This window comes from Heteronotia binoei, chromosome 18 (genome assembly GCF_032191835.1).
Source record: "Heteronotia binoei isolate CCM8104 ecotype False Entrance Well chromosome 18, APGP_CSIRO_Hbin_v1, whole genome shotgun sequence".
NCBI lineage: Eukaryota > Metazoa > Chordata > Lepidosauria > Squamata > Gekkonidae > Heteronotia > Heteronotia binoei.
In genome coordinates this window covers 28,014,511-28,029,115 of record NC_083240.1, presented here as the reverse complement: position 1 = coordinate 28,029,115, position 14,605 = coordinate 28,014,511, and the positions used below count along the sequence as shown (strand labels likewise).

Genomic DNA, 14,605 nt, shown 5'->3' with positions numbered 1-14,605 from the left:
GCGAGCGAGGCCTGCTTGGGCTGGCTGGATCTCTAGCCAGCCCAAGCAGGCCTCGTTCGCCCGGGGCTATTTTTTCTTGTGTTGGGTTGCTTTTGGCTGGTGTGGTGTGGTGGTGGCATATGCTAATGAGTTATGCTAATAAGCTCCATCACCTATTTTTGTACAAAACAACCCCCAAGTAAGGGGATCACTCGTGCTTAACCAGGCTTGGGAAAGACAGCAGCGAAACAGCCAAAAACAGAGCAAGTGGACAATTAGGGGACAGTGTTGCATAGCCGCTTCCAAGAAACTTGTTCCCGTTTGGTTGCCAAACTGGAGCAAAACCACTAAGAGGAAGCAGCCAGTTCCCTGAAGGGACAGAACCAGAAGATTTCTTAAAAGGGCTGAATGTCAATGAAGAAAATCTGAACATGCGCACCAGTCCTTGTCCAGTTAAGTAATGAGTGTGCAGAAACCCACTTCAGGTCTAAACCTCTTTCTGGACTGAGTAAGGTTGCCAGCTCCAAGTTGGGAAATAATGGGAGATTTGGGGGGGTGGAGTCTGGGAAGGGCAGAATTCAGGGAGAGGCTTCAATGAGGTATAATGAGCCCACCTTCCAAAGCGGCCATTTTCTCCTGGTGAACTGATTTCTGTCGCCTGCAGGTTAGTTGTAATCCCAGGAAGTCTCCAGCCACCACCTGGAAACTGACAGCCTTAGGACTGAGGGGACTTCTTGTTCCTTAAAAAATTTTGCTTCTCAGGAACATAAAGGAAGAGTGAGACAAATAGTTGGGAAAGACCGCCACCTAGTGGTGAATGTATACCACTTCATCCTTTGTCACTTTTTGCTTTCTTCTCACCGGCGTAACTTCTGCCCCAATCATCGGGGATGAACTAAGGGCGGACGCGGCCTCTCCACGACCCGGTTTTCCTGCCTCCGTGCAGGGGTCACAGCAGGGCTTAACCCGAGCCCAGCCTAAGGAAGGGTGCGCTTCTCTTTACAATCAAAAGCCGTGCTGCTCTGCTTTAAGGAATGCAACGGAATGCTGTCACTTAATGCTCTTTTTAATGTCGTTGTACATTTCAGCTCTTTGTTTTTAAGTTTCATTTATTTTTTCAAAAAGAGAGAAACGAAAAACCCGTGCTGCTCTGTTCTGCTGGCAGCAGAGCCTCCGCAAGGCGGAGCGGTGCCCCTCTCTTGGTCATCGGAAGTTCTCCGTTGCATAACCGCAGCAAAGGCTTCCCTCCCTCCCTCCCTTCTGGAGCCCTCAGATCTGCCCCTCCCCCGCCGGGCATCAGCAGTGCCAACCCGGTGCTGCCATCTAGGGAGGGCGAGGCAAGCAGCAAGTCTGGAATTTACCCAGTGCAAAGGTCGAAAACTTCAATAATCAAAAAAGAGCCACCCACCCCCGCCCCGATAATAAGGCTCTCGCCCAAACGCCGGGCTGGCTGGCGGCTGCAGCGCAATCAGGCCTTGAAGATGGCCGCGCGTTTGTTCGAAGGGAAGGCTCACGCCTCCGTCTACCACCGGTACCGGTTCTCGCCCCCCGAGAAACTCCAAGAGGTGATCTGGGCTTACCTGGAAAACAAGGTAAAAAAAAAAAAAAAAGGCAGGCTCCGCCCGGGCCCTGGAGGCTGCAAAGCAGAGTGAGGGGGAAGTTCCAATGAGAGGGAGCCCCTGGGGCAGAGCTCCCTCCCCCTTCAGATGGTTTGGCTTAAGTGCTAAAGTCGAGGGTTTTCGTTTCCGTTTCGTGGTGTGATTCTATAGTGGTTGATTGGGAGGAAAAAGTATTTGTAGTTGCTTGAGGGGAAGCTGCTTTTTAAAATTATACACCCGCACAGAGTTGTACAATTTGCAGGGGAAGTTGCTGAAGGGATAGACTAGGTTTTAGCTTAAGTTTTTTTTTGTGTGCAAATGCAGAGAGGGCAGAGTTAGGGTTGCCAGATCCCCCTTCTCCACCGGCGGGGGATGGTTTAGGGTTGCCAACTCCAGGTTAGGAAACTCCTGGAGATTTAGGGATGGAGTCAGGGGGGCAGGGACCTCAGTGGGGTACAATGCTGTAGAGTCCACTCCAAAGCAGCCATTTTCTCCTTGGTAACTGATTGATCTCTGTAGTCTGGAGATGAGCTATCATTCCAGGGGACCCCGAGGTCCCACCTGGAGATTGGCATCACTATTTGCACCTGCTCCTTTCCCATGGAGGCCATCCTGTCTGCTGACCTTGTTTTGGGAGGGGGAGCACACTGACCCCAGTGCTGGCTCCAGGATTTGGAGGGTCCCCCAGGGAAGGTCTTTGCAGTGGACGGTCTTAGCCTGGATTCTGGAAGAGGCCTGGTGTGCAAATAAATAAATCAGTAAGTTTCTTACAAACTGCTGCTGGCCAATGCCAAGTGAAAACAGCAAAGCTTAAGTGGCAATGGATCCATTGCCAGTCTTGAGAAATCCAGTGAAGGCCCGATTCTGCCACCTTGTGGAGCTGACATCAATTGGGATAGAGGGTCGGACTGAATGGATCTGACCCTCAGCAGGGCTGGTAGATACAGCAGGACTGGAGGAAGTGAGATGTGTGCAGGAGAAAGCGACTAGGCATCGGACTCCAGCCTTCCCACTCGACCAGGGGGTCCCCAACCTTTTGGAGCCTGTGGACATCTTTGGAATTCTGGCATAGGATGGTGGCTGCAGACACAAAACGGCTGCTGTAGGAGGCGGAGCCAAGCACAAAATGGTTACCACAGGAGGCGGAGCCAACCTCAAAATATTAGGGGGTGAGATTATGCATAAATTGAACAGCAACTCATCATCATTTGAGGCAGAAACTTTGTTTAGCAGGATGCTGTTTAGTTTTAATTAATTCTGATCAAAACAGAAGCCCAGCTGAGCAAAAGTTCTGCCTGCTTTCTATAGACTGGGCACCAAGAGGGTATTGGTGGGCACCAAGGTGCCTGCAGGCCCCATGTTGGGGACCTCTGCACTAAACAATTAAAATGTCTTTGAGCATTCTATGATGTCACAACAACTTAACCAATGGCTGGGGACTCCGTGGGAAGTTTTGGCCTGTTCTTAACAAGAAAGAAATGCTTGCATGTAGAACACAGAGGATTGTGTATGTGAATGGCAGGTGTCCTGCTTTTTCCTCAGAAAGTGAGCTCCTTTCAGCTGGCGGTGGACGTGGGCAGTGGCTCAGGCCAAAGTACGCTGTGGCTGGCAAAGCGCTTTGAGAAGGTGGTTGGAACGGACATAAGTGAAGCTCAGATTGAGGAGGCCAAGCAAGCGGCCCATCCTCCAAATGTCTCTTACCTGTAAGTAAGAGTGGACGACTCACACACACACACCCTGCATATGTGCACCAACTCCAGTGATTCCTTATTGCCTCTCACACCCAGTTGCAAGAATGGAATCTGGAAACGTACCCCATGTCCTACTGAATCAAACCAATGAGGATTAGCTTTTAACAATAACTGCAACACGCTCTCAAGAAGTACGTGTGTGCAGCCCGCTTGCTCCCTGCATAAGCACTGGCTGGCACAGTAATTTCTATGATGACATTCAATCCCCGCCCCTCATGTCAGCATTTCTGGTTAACATAATTGGAAACAGCTGGGTAGGGACATGCCGGTCCTAAGGTGTGTGGTGCCTCAGGCAGGCTCCCAGAACATCACCTTCCCCCGCCTGCACTCTGCAGTGCCGCAACACGGTGTCGTGCTCTGTCACCCGCCCCTCGGTGTGATCAGAGGAACGCCACAACAAGGCTCGGCCCTACCCACTTCGACAGGGCCCAGGCTTCTTCTAAGTTGTTTGAACAGCGTGCTGGAGGAGGCTTCTCCCCCCTCACTTCAGGAACTGGAAGTGAAAGAGGAGCAAAACTCCTCCAGCATGTTCTTCAAATAACTTAGAAGAAGCCTGGGCCCTGTCAAAGCTGATAGGGCTGAGCCTCATTGATCCTCTGATCCAAGGGGGGAGCGCGGCACTGTGCTGTGGAAGGAAAGGGATGGGGTGGGCAGTGGCGGCGGGGGGGGGGGGGGGGAAACAAACAGGCAATTGTATTGGGCATGGTGGGGAGCCCAATTTGGCAAACCCCCTCCTGGCGCCCTAGGCTGTTGCTTAGTTTGCCTAGTGGGCAAGCCGGCCCTGGGTAGAGAATCACTAGACTTGAGGAGCCCCCATGGAAAAGTTCCTGACTCTGGTAGCCTCCCACCTCTTTTCAGAAGAACCCTGTAAGGCAACTCACACATATTGGATTTGGGGTAGAAAAAGTCGCTATGGTATGGCCAAGAGCATGTTCCAGAATCCTCTGCAATTTGCAGAGGCTCTGTTGCAGATGCACCTAAGTTCCTCGGCATCCAGATCAATACAGAAAGTGTTTCCCAAAGGCAGAAAGTTTGCAGACATCTGCTGTAGGTTCTCAAGATGTAGACGGCCTGCACTTAGGCACCGTCTCAGTGAATAATAATTAGCGATACAAGTTGTTTTCCTGCTTCCTCACCCAGCGTGTGCCCTGCGGAAGACCTCCCATTCAAGGATAACTCTGTGGACTTCGTCTTTTCTTTTGCTGCCGTCCACTGGTTTGACATCCCACGCTTCATGAAGGAAGTGCAGAGAGTCCTCAAGCCTTCGGGCTGCGTGGTATTGGCCACCAATTGCATGGACATGCAAGTGCATTACAAAGATTGTACGGGGAAGCTGACCGAGATCTTCAAAGAGGTGAGCCAACAAGTCAGCCTTGCAAAAGAGAATCCAGAATGCTCTGCTTTGCAGGGACTAGAGAAAAAGGTACCAGAGAGGAGATCCAGGCCTGAATCCACATCATAGCAGCTTTGCACGCAGAAGCCTCTGGTCCAGTTCCCAGCAACTCCAGTTCAAAGAATCAAAAAGTAGGTGATGGCAGGGATCGTTTTGTAGAAAAATAGGTGGCAAAGCTCATTAGCATAACTCATTAGCATATGCCGCCCTCCCAGCAGCCAAAAGCAACCCGATGCAAGAAAAGAGAGTCCCAGGTGAGCGAGGCCTGCTTGGGCTGGCTAGAGATCCAGCCAGCCCAAGCAGGCCTCGCTCGCCTGTGGCTCTCTTAGGCCGCCCCCCCCCTTGTCAAAAGGCCAGCAAGCCGCAAAACCACATAAGAAGTGGAGAAAGGGTGGTGCAGGCTTCTCCAGGGGTTAATGAGGGCTGCTGGAGGTGTGGCAAAGCCCCTGGTGGCTGCCTGGCTGCCCGCTCTCCTAATCCAGGGATTGTTATGCGGCTGCATCTACTATTCAATGGACAAGGCAGGTGGGGAGGAAAAGGGGGGGACCGTCAGAAAGGTTCAGGAGCTGTGCTCCTGTGAGCTCCTGCTGAATTCAAGGCCTGGGTAATAGGAAAGACCTTTTCCCTCTTCAGCAGATTCCTGTGCCTTGGCATTCATGTGCATTGACTTTTCAGCATTCACATTTTCACAAACGAGAGCCATCTGTCACCCCTTGAAGGTTTAACTTTAGAAGGGAGGGGGTTGGATTGCAAAGAATGGAAATAGTAGCGGAACACAAGTAAGATTATTGGAACGATTCAGGAGGTAGCTGTATTGCTCTGAAGCAACAGAACAAAGTTTGAGTCCTTTAAGACTAACAAAGGTGAATTCTGGGCACATGCCCAAATCTTATACGCAGAATTAAACTTTGTTGGTTGTAAAGGGGCCTCTGGACTCAGACTTTGTTGTAAGATTTTGGAAAGGCAGCCCCAAAATCTGCTCCACAGAAAAGTTGAGAACAAAGGTTATGATCCAGGAGAGATGGGTTTTGGAATATACTATAGTGTATATAATGGGGACCAAAAATGTATACAATGGTTCTTTTGTGGGGAGAGTCTTACAAATAGGGGGGGGGGGCATCCAGATGTTCAGCTTGGTTTCCATTACCTTTTTTTCCTTCTCAGTTTCGAGCAGAGATCTTCAAATATGCCAATGAAAAAGTTTCTCGTGTAGAAGATGATTACAAAATGGTATTTGACACTCTGCCATTTCAGGACAAGCAGAGGTGAGTCAGGGCTACCGTTTGGGATGGCTGCACACACAGCCCGAGCATTTTTTTTTTTTTTGAGAAGGAACGCACAAGAACACAGTTTCTGCTGGCTTAGTCTCGGGGGCTGGCTTAGTGTCGGGGGTGTATGCAAATTAGTCCCTGCTGGGCTTTTTCTACAAAAATCCCTATGTAAAACAATGGGGCCTGATTCGGCCCCCAAACTGCATGTTCCAACACCCCTGCTCTAAGCTGAGTTAGCATGAGCTAGCTCACAGATTGTTAGCCTCCAGCTCACACATTTTTGTCTTAGCTCAGGAAGGATGACCCCAGAGCGCAATAATTGATGCAACAGCTCATAGCTTTAATGCCAGTAGCTCGCAACTTTAATACCAGTAGCTCACAAAGTAGAATTTTTGCTCACGAGACTCTGCAGCTTAGAGGGAACATTGGCTCATGGGTGCAACCTCAAAATGGCTGTCACAGGAGGTGGAGCCAAACACAGAGGAAACCTGAGTGTAGGAGAGAAGAGGGTAATTTTTAAAATACAATGGGAAAGAGGAGTGAGAGAATAAAACCAATAAAGTGGCAGTGGCTACTGAAACAACCTTACTTTAATCTGCCCAACTAATTGGTTCTCCAGTAGCCAATCAGCAGCCCCACCAGGCCCCACCCTCTTTCTAAAATTACTTGGTGGGTGCCAGGAAAAGTGTTGGCAGATGCCCAAGCAGTCAGGGGCATCATGTTGGGCATTCCTGTTCTGTGCAGAAAACGGCAATCAATCTTTCTACCCACATGCTGATTCTTTTCCGGGATTTGGTATTTGAGTGATCTCTTTCATTCTGCTATTTCTGTGCTTGAGGGCTTTGTTGGGGGTTTTTTGGTGATTTATGGCAACCCCTCATGGGTTAGTATTTGGAAGGGAGACCGCTAAGGAAGTCCAGGGTTGCTGGGCAGAGGCAGGCAATGGCAAACCTCTGAATGTCTCTTGCCTTGAAAACCCCCACTAGGGGTTGCCATAAGTTGCAGTGACATGAGGGGGTGGGGGGGAAGAACTGTGAAAGAAATCCAGGATCCCCCCCTCCCCGCTTATGATTCTGTCTACTATGTTTTATTAAATCTATCAGACCTTTCCCTCCAGTATTGCACAGGTAAGAAGAGGGAGGCCTTTGCAATTTTTCCGATTCTCACATCAAACCTTGGTCTCACACACCATTCCATGTTGTTAAAGGCTTGTCTTCCATAGCTGTGCTCATTTATTCTGCAAGTGCTTCTCCTCCCCAGATTGGAGCACCAAGAGAGCCCGTGTTCTTTGGGTGACAAAGATGTACTAGAAAAACACCGTCTCCCGATAACAGATTATCAGCTACAGTGCGTGAAAGGTCAGCCTGCACACTGTGCATGTTACCATGTCTCACACATGCCTTTACGCAGGAATGTGCTAGAGGTGCAATGAATGCGGACAAGCTTGGAGATTAAAGTGCTGGAGAATGAGGGAACCTTTAAGGGCAACCTTGGCAACTCATACAAACACCATTTTAACAAAGGTGCCCCCTCTTCAAGGGATTTACCAGGGATCGGAAAATAAAGGATAGTTGGAGCATATGGCCTTCACAAGACTGCAGTGATAGGGGCCTACTTGCATGTGGGTAAATCCCGCCAAATACAGCCAGGTCCGAATTCTGAATAAACACACATAGGTTCAGGCTACGAGTTGCCATTCCATCAGTCTTTCATGCAGAAGGCTATCAAATTCTCTGCACGGTTCTTCCCATCCTCAACTGTTCATATTTCTTTTCAGGATCACGGATATCTTTGGCACAGTGCCTTTTACTGTGGCTGGAGCCCTGGGATATTTCCAGTCCTTTTCTATGTACCAAACCTGTCTAAAAGCTGAGCCTGAGGTAGCCAAGTCCCTTATCCAAAACATTGAAAAAAGGTAATTCAAATAATAGAATAAACCTATGTAGGAAGGCCTTAAAGAAAATGTGTTGGTGTTCTTTGATCAGAGATGGTACCCTGTACATATTTTTCTCTTCATGCAGAAGCAAAGAGGGAAGAGGCAATTGTGTCAAGGGAATGAGTGAAACAGAGCCCTCCCCCCCCTTGTACTTTAAATCACAACTCTCACGGTTGCAATCTAAAACAGAAAAATCATGGATCCTCTTGTAGCTTTAGCCACTTTGAAAGTTTGGCCCAAACTCTTCTCGTTTTCCCTTGCCTTGTAAGGACTGATCCCTGGAATCATCCCCTAAGGAGAAAAATGCGGTACCGAATGCCATGTGGAAAGTGGATTCCCCTCAACACAGAGCAACTGCAGCCGAAAGTAGTTAGCTCTCCTGTCTCCAGTTCTCAAAGTCCCCCTGCTAGTGTTAGTGTCAAATGTTTTCTGAATGTTTTAAAATTTGAGAACTGAACTTTTGACATTCTCTGGCTGATGCTAAATCTTGAAGATTTGACATTATCTGCTGATGCAGTAGTGTTTAGAATTTGATATTTGGCATGCAGTCATTATGTAGACTTGCACAGCATATGAGACTTCTGAAGGATTCAAAATTCAATGCTTTGAGAGATTTCACGTTGGCGCTGTGGATGTTGCTGGATGTTGCGGTTCCACAGTTTCGGTCTGAAATGCCCTGTTTCATTTTTGGTTTTCCTCTTTGCAAACTGAGCCTGTGAATCTTTATTGTTGTGCTTTGATTTTTTTTCACAAAATATTTTCCAATTAAATTTTATTTCTGTTCCAGTTGCTTGAAAGGAACAAAATTAATCGGCAAAACCCCCAAAAACAAATTAGAGGAGGCGAAAGGCTTGCAGGAAAGCTTGTGCAAAACTTCTAATCCAAAATTTCCTGGGACGAACGTGGCAAAGTTGGAAGTGTTGCCAGATATCAAATATAAATTGTGACTTGACCAATGACACGTGCCATGTGGCATAGAGTTGCCAACCTCCAGGTGACAGCTGGAGATTTCCTGGGATTACAACGGATCTCCAGGTGACAAAGATCAGTTCACCTGGAGAAACAGGCTGCTGAGGAAAGCGATGGCATTACACCCTGCTGAAGTCCAGGCCTCAGATTCAGTGGCAGCTCACAGAAGCGCAGCTCCTGAACCTTTCTGAGAGTTCCACCTCCTTGTCCATTGAATAGTATGTGCAGCTGTGTAACAATCCCTGGATGAGCTTCACCACCTATTTTTCTACAAAATGACCGCTGCTGAAGTCCTTGCCCTCTCCAGACTCCACCCCTGGAATCTCCAGGAATTTCCCCACCTGGAGCTGGCAACCCTACATCCAGGAGCCAGGTTGGCCAATATAGACATGGCAGCCCTACATTTGGGAGCTAGGCTGGCCAATGTAGACAGTGATGATGAGGATACTGGATTTATATCCCGCCCTATACTCTGAATCTCAGAGTCTCAGAGCAGTCACAATCTCCTTTACGTCCCGTCCCCCCCATAACAGACACCCTGTGAGGTAGGTGGGGCTGAGAGAGCTCTCCCAGAACTGCCCTTTCAAGGGCAACTCCTGTGAGAGCTATGGGCTCACCCAAGGCCATTCCAGCAGCTGCAAGTAGAGAAGTGGGGAATCAAACCCGGTTCTCTCAGATAAGATAACCACTACACCAAATTGGCAGAATCCTCCAGGCACAATTCAGAATTCCTACTTCTTAAAGTCCTATTTTAGCACCCTAAATGGTTTGTGGCCAGGGTACCCAAAGGACCCCCTCCTCCATTATCACTCTGCCTGCCAGTCAAGACCTATTCCTGATGTTCTCTTTTCTGAGGCCCTGCTTTCAAAGGGGAGGCAAACAGTGGCCAGAGATTGAACTTTTTGTGTGGCAGTGCCTCACATTTGAGCTTCTCCTGAAGCCTTTCTTTTAGTCACCAGGCTAAAACATCCCTTTTTACCCAGGCTCTTAACTGAGGAGTTTTTTCTTTTTAATGTTGTATGGTCTGCTTTTGGCCAGGGGATGTTTTATTTAAATCTCTCTTTATGGCCGCTCTGTGTGTATTTTATGCTGTTGCTATCAGTGTTCCCTCTAAGCTGAGTTAGTGTGAGCTAGCTCACAGTTTTTTAGCCTCTAGCTCACACATTGTTGTCTCAGCTCAGGAAAAACAGCCCCAGAGCACACTAATTTATGCAGCAGCTCACAATTTTAATGCCAGTAGCTCAGAAAGTAGAATTTTTGCTCACAAGACTCCACAGCTTAGAGGGAGTATTAGCATAGGCCAGGGGTGGCCAACGGTAGCTCTCCAGATGTTTTTTGCCTACAACTCCCATCAGCCCCAGCCAGCATGGCCAATGGCTGGGGCTGATGGCAGTTGTAGGGAAAAAACATCTGGAGAGCCACTGTTGGCCACCCCTGGCATAGGCCTTTGTTTTAATGGGTGTTTCTTAATGGCTTTGTTAGCCATTTGTTAGAAGTTTTAGCCTTTGTAGGTATCAAAAGATTTCACTTAATGCCTCGTTAACATCTGGATCCTGTTACTACCCAGAACCATTTAGCTACACTGAAGGAGCAAAAATCCAGCTCTTACTAGCTGTGATGCAAATAGAACTTGCCGCTGCTCCCACATTTAAAGCTAATACAGGAGACAATTCATCTGTAGGTTCTCATGTCTCTTTGGAAGTGCCCTGGTTGTTACAGTGGTCAAGGGAGAGGGCCAGCAAGGAGATGAGACAGGGCAGGAGAAGTCATGGCTGTTGCTTCCCTCAGCCTTGTAACTATTAATGGGACATGCCAGCCTGCAATCCAGAGATTCTGCAGCCCTAGCAAATTCATTCCCCCTCATGAAATCTCCATGTTCAGAAGCAGCATATCTTTGATAATCAAACAGCCAGAGGCCGAGCAGTGCAAGATGTCCATTAGACTAGCCTCTCTCAGATAGCTGGCTTCAAGAGGGGATTAGATAACCATATGGAGCAGAGGTCCATCAGTGGCTATTAGTGACAGGTATAGATGGAACTCTCTGTCTGGGGCAGTGATGCTCTGTATGCTTGGTGTGGGGGGGCAACAGTGGGAAGGCTTCTAGTGTCGTGGGCCACTGGTGGACCTCCTGATGGCACCTGGGGTTTTTTTGGCCACTATGTGACAGAGTGTTGGACTGGATGGGCCATTGGCCTGATCTAACATGGCTTCTCTTATATTCTTATGAGTCTGGCGTGGTGATTATTATTTACTATACAGATGAGTTTGAATGCAGGTTTTCTTCTCATTTAACCTTCCCATCTTTTTAGGTTCCTGGAGGTGATGGAAGTTTCCTCACTTGAGACTCCAGTGGAGATCAGGTTTCGGCATGCTACAGTCCTGGGGTGCAAGAAGTCCTGAAAGGAACACAGATCCAGGCAGGAGGTCTGTGCACATGGGGCATGAGTTTTCCCAGTGTTGAAAAACACCTGATTACAATTTGAAGGGAAGGAAAATATTATTCCAAGACGAACAGAAAACAAGTGTCAGAGGCGATCGGAGGACCAGGGGCTGCCGGATGGCTTGTTTATCTTCCAAAGCAATATCGTTTCCCAGTTTTAAAGTTAAAAGTGCCAGTGTGGTTGGAACAGGTTGTAAACCTCCCTCCACTCACCCTTAGAGCTCACGTGGGCCAGCTGCGTGCACTTGGCCTAGCCTCCCTTACCGCGTGTCTCTTAGGATGACACTGGAGAAGCCTCTCCTGATATGTTATTTGGAGGTCTTTGTATAACTAACAGCCACAGTTTCATCCTGCAAACTGGGATTATAGCACCTACCACCACCAAGAGGCCTGTAACAGGAGCTCACCTGTCATATTTTCATATTAATCTCTGCTTTGATTCTACTTATTAAATCTTCCAATTTTCTCATTTTTGGTGGATGATTTTGAGTTATGGTTTTTCTGTCTCAAAAACCAATGCAACAAAAAGATTAAAGAATCTGTAAAAACGCTAAAAAGCTCTTCTGTTGTGTGCTTAGTTTCTTTTCCCTTAAATGGATATGTTGTCTTATTTCCCAGACTGTGCTCAAATCAGCTTTCAGCATCAAATTGAGGGAGGCAGTGGGGGAAAACCAGTATTAAGATAAGAAGATATTACATTTATATCTCGCTGCATACTCTGAATCTCAGAGTGGTCACAATCTCCTTTACCTTCCCCCCTTCCCACAACAGACACCCTGTGAGGTCAGTGGAGCTGAGAGAGCTCTGATAGACAGCTGCCCTTTCAAGGACAACTCTGCAAGAGCTATGGCTGACCCAAGGCCATTCCAGCAGCTGCAAGTGGAGGAGGGGGGAATCACATCCAGTTCTCCCAGATAAGAGTCTGCTCACTTAACCACTACACCAAACTGGCTCTCAAGCACAGTCATACATTCATTTTCTATATAGTGCATATTCAGTATTCTAATAGCCAAGTATACTCCCCCTACAGATCAAAAAACCCACAAGAGGCCATTCGGGAAAGCCCTTTTGGGAAAGGGCAGGCTATAAATCAAAAATAATAAATGTACGTCTAAGGCAGTGATCCAGGGGCTGGGAAGCCATCAGTAGCTCCTCTGAGCTCCATTCCCCAGTGCAGCCCTGCCTTGAAACATTTGGAGGGACTGAAGATGGGTAAGCTGTGAGCCTCCCTGAATTGTGGGCCAAGGACGTCAAGGGCCCATCCTCTCAACTCCTTGGAGTCTCTGCAGCTCTACATCCCAGAACTCAGGCAGCTGCCAGGCGGAAAGCGAGCTGGCCACAGAGAAGAGAGACTCAAATCACCACGGCAGCAACTACCTAGGAAAAGGTTCACCTGGCCACCAGGTGTTAGTGATTTTCTCCACAGCCAGCTTGCTCTTCTGCAGGTGCTTTGGCAAACTCACTTGCTTACCTGAACTACTGTGCCTTACGCTAAGAGGAGAGCAAGGAGGCAGAGAGGGAATTCGCTGCAGATACACAAGAGGTGGCTAAGGTGGGGGGAGACAATTCCTACATGCTCTGCGATCACACACACACTAAGTAATGCACTAACAACCCACTTTTGATGCACTTTCCAACTAGATTTTACTGTGTGAACTGGCAAAATCCAGTTTGAAAGTGCACTGAATGTGGATTGAAAGTACATTATTTAGTGCGTGTGATCGCAGGGTGAGTCTAGTGATCTCATAGAATCATAGAGTTGGAAGAGACCTCCAGGGTCATCTAGTCCAACCCCCTGCACAATGTAGGAAATTCACCCTCCCCCCCCCCCCACACACCCAGTGACCCCAGCTCCATGCCCAGAAGATGGCAAAAACCTCCAGGATCCCTTGCCAATCTGGCCTGGAGAGAAATTTCTGACTGACCGCAAAGTGAAGAGGAAATTATTATTGCCAAGCAAAGAAAACCCCCTGTGCATGAGAAAATATTGCACAGGGGAGAAAAATCCTTTCAGGTAGTAATTTGGCAACAGGGGGATCTAACTTCCCCAGCGGAAGGCTGGGGGAGATAGAGAGGAAAGGAGAAGGACCAACAACTAAAGGATGAGATTGACGGAGACAAATGGGATGCTCAGACAAAGCCCTCTCTGCAAGCAGAAAGCCGGCATGTCAGGGAGAAAGCCATTCAGATCAGTCTTCTTTGAACATGCCGGTTTCTCCAGATATTCTGAAATAGAAAGCCACTAAGAAACAATTTTTATAGTTTTAGAGTTAATACATTCAATTTCAACATAACGTTCTATCACAAGCCAGTGTATATAATCAGAGGGTCAACCTTTTTCTCTTACAGCCTTCCCAAAAAAAAAATTAAGGCCCATAACACAGTCAATTCATGTGCAATCACTGCAAAATAACTGCCGAGTTGTGAAATCACTGTAAAATAACTGCCCAGTTATTCAGTCATTTAGGGAATGAAGTAAATGCTCATACCAATTTTGTATTACAAGATTCATTTATCCTAGAGGGTGTGTATGTCTTTAAACTACCTGTCTCCTGTAGACAAACTGATGGTCAAAGAAAATGGACCCTCCATGACCTTAATTGTTGCTAAAAGACTTGCATCGCAGCACTGGCAAGATAAAAGCTCACCTCCTGTAATCCGATTTTTACAACTTTATCAGCATTTGAGCATATTGATGACAATTGCACAGACATATTTTTAGATATTTGGAAACCTTTTATAGGGGCTTATTTATAAACCTGCCTCTGTTGCTGTTTGGAGTAATTAAAATTTTTTAAAATGCATTTTAAAATCTAGCCTTGTAAAATTTAAACATTTGGGTGTATACATACATTGCATCCTTAGATGGCACTGTGGGGTGGCTTCTTGAATTTTGTCTAGTCATTTCAGACATCCGTTCTTTTTGTCCCTGGGAACCGTCTTTTATCAACGCACGCCTTGATTGATTTGTTTACTTCATTTATACCCTGCCTTTCTCCCTAGTGAGAACCCAAAGTACTTTACACCATTCTGCTCTCTTCCACTCTATCTTCATCACACCCCTGTGAAAGACAGGCACTGCTGAGAGTGTGTGACTGGTCCAAGGTCAACCAGCAAGCTTCCATGCCAGTGTGGGGATCAGGGCCGGTGCTAGGTTTTCTGGCATCCTAGCCGAATCGCCCACTAACTCCCTTCCCATTATTAAAAAAAATATAGGGAAAATGAAGAGCGCCAAACTTGAAACTTTTTACATTTTTAATTTACTGAT

General features: G+C 47.5%; 1 protein-coding gene across 1 annotated transcript; it reads left to right on the top strand.

The window, feature by feature from the left end:
• The first annotated feature begins 771 nt into the window (after positions 1 to 771).
• Positions 772 to 11,894, top strand: LOC132586765 (putative methyltransferase DDB_G0268948). Its single transcript, XM_060258856.1, has 6 exons — positions 772 to 1,571; positions 3,120 to 3,280; positions 4,469 to 4,682; positions 5,886 to 5,986; positions 7,770 to 7,907; positions 11,207 to 11,894. The coding sequence occupies exons 1-6, from the start codon at positions 1,461 to 1,463 to the stop codon at positions 11,295 to 11,297; spliced, it is 816 nt and encodes a 271-aa protein (XP_060114839.1). The 5' UTR covers positions 772 to 1,460; the 3' UTR covers positions 11,298 to 11,894.
• The last annotated feature ends 2,711 nt before the right edge of the window (positions 11,895 to 14,605 follow it).

Coding starts and splice junctions, on each gene's coding strand:
- LOC132586765 (XM_060258856.1), top strand. CDS start 1,461: ATGGCCGCGCGTTTGTTCGAAGGGAAGGCTCACGCCTCCGTCTACCAC. Junction 1,572..3,119: donor GGGCTTACCTGGAAAACAAG/GTAAAAAAAAAA, acceptor CTTTTTCCTCAG/AAAGTGAGCTCCTTTCAGCT. Junction 4,683..5,885: donor TGACCGAGATCTTCAAAGAG/GTGAGCCAACAA, acceptor TTTCCTTCTCAG/TTTCGAGCAGAGATCTTCAA.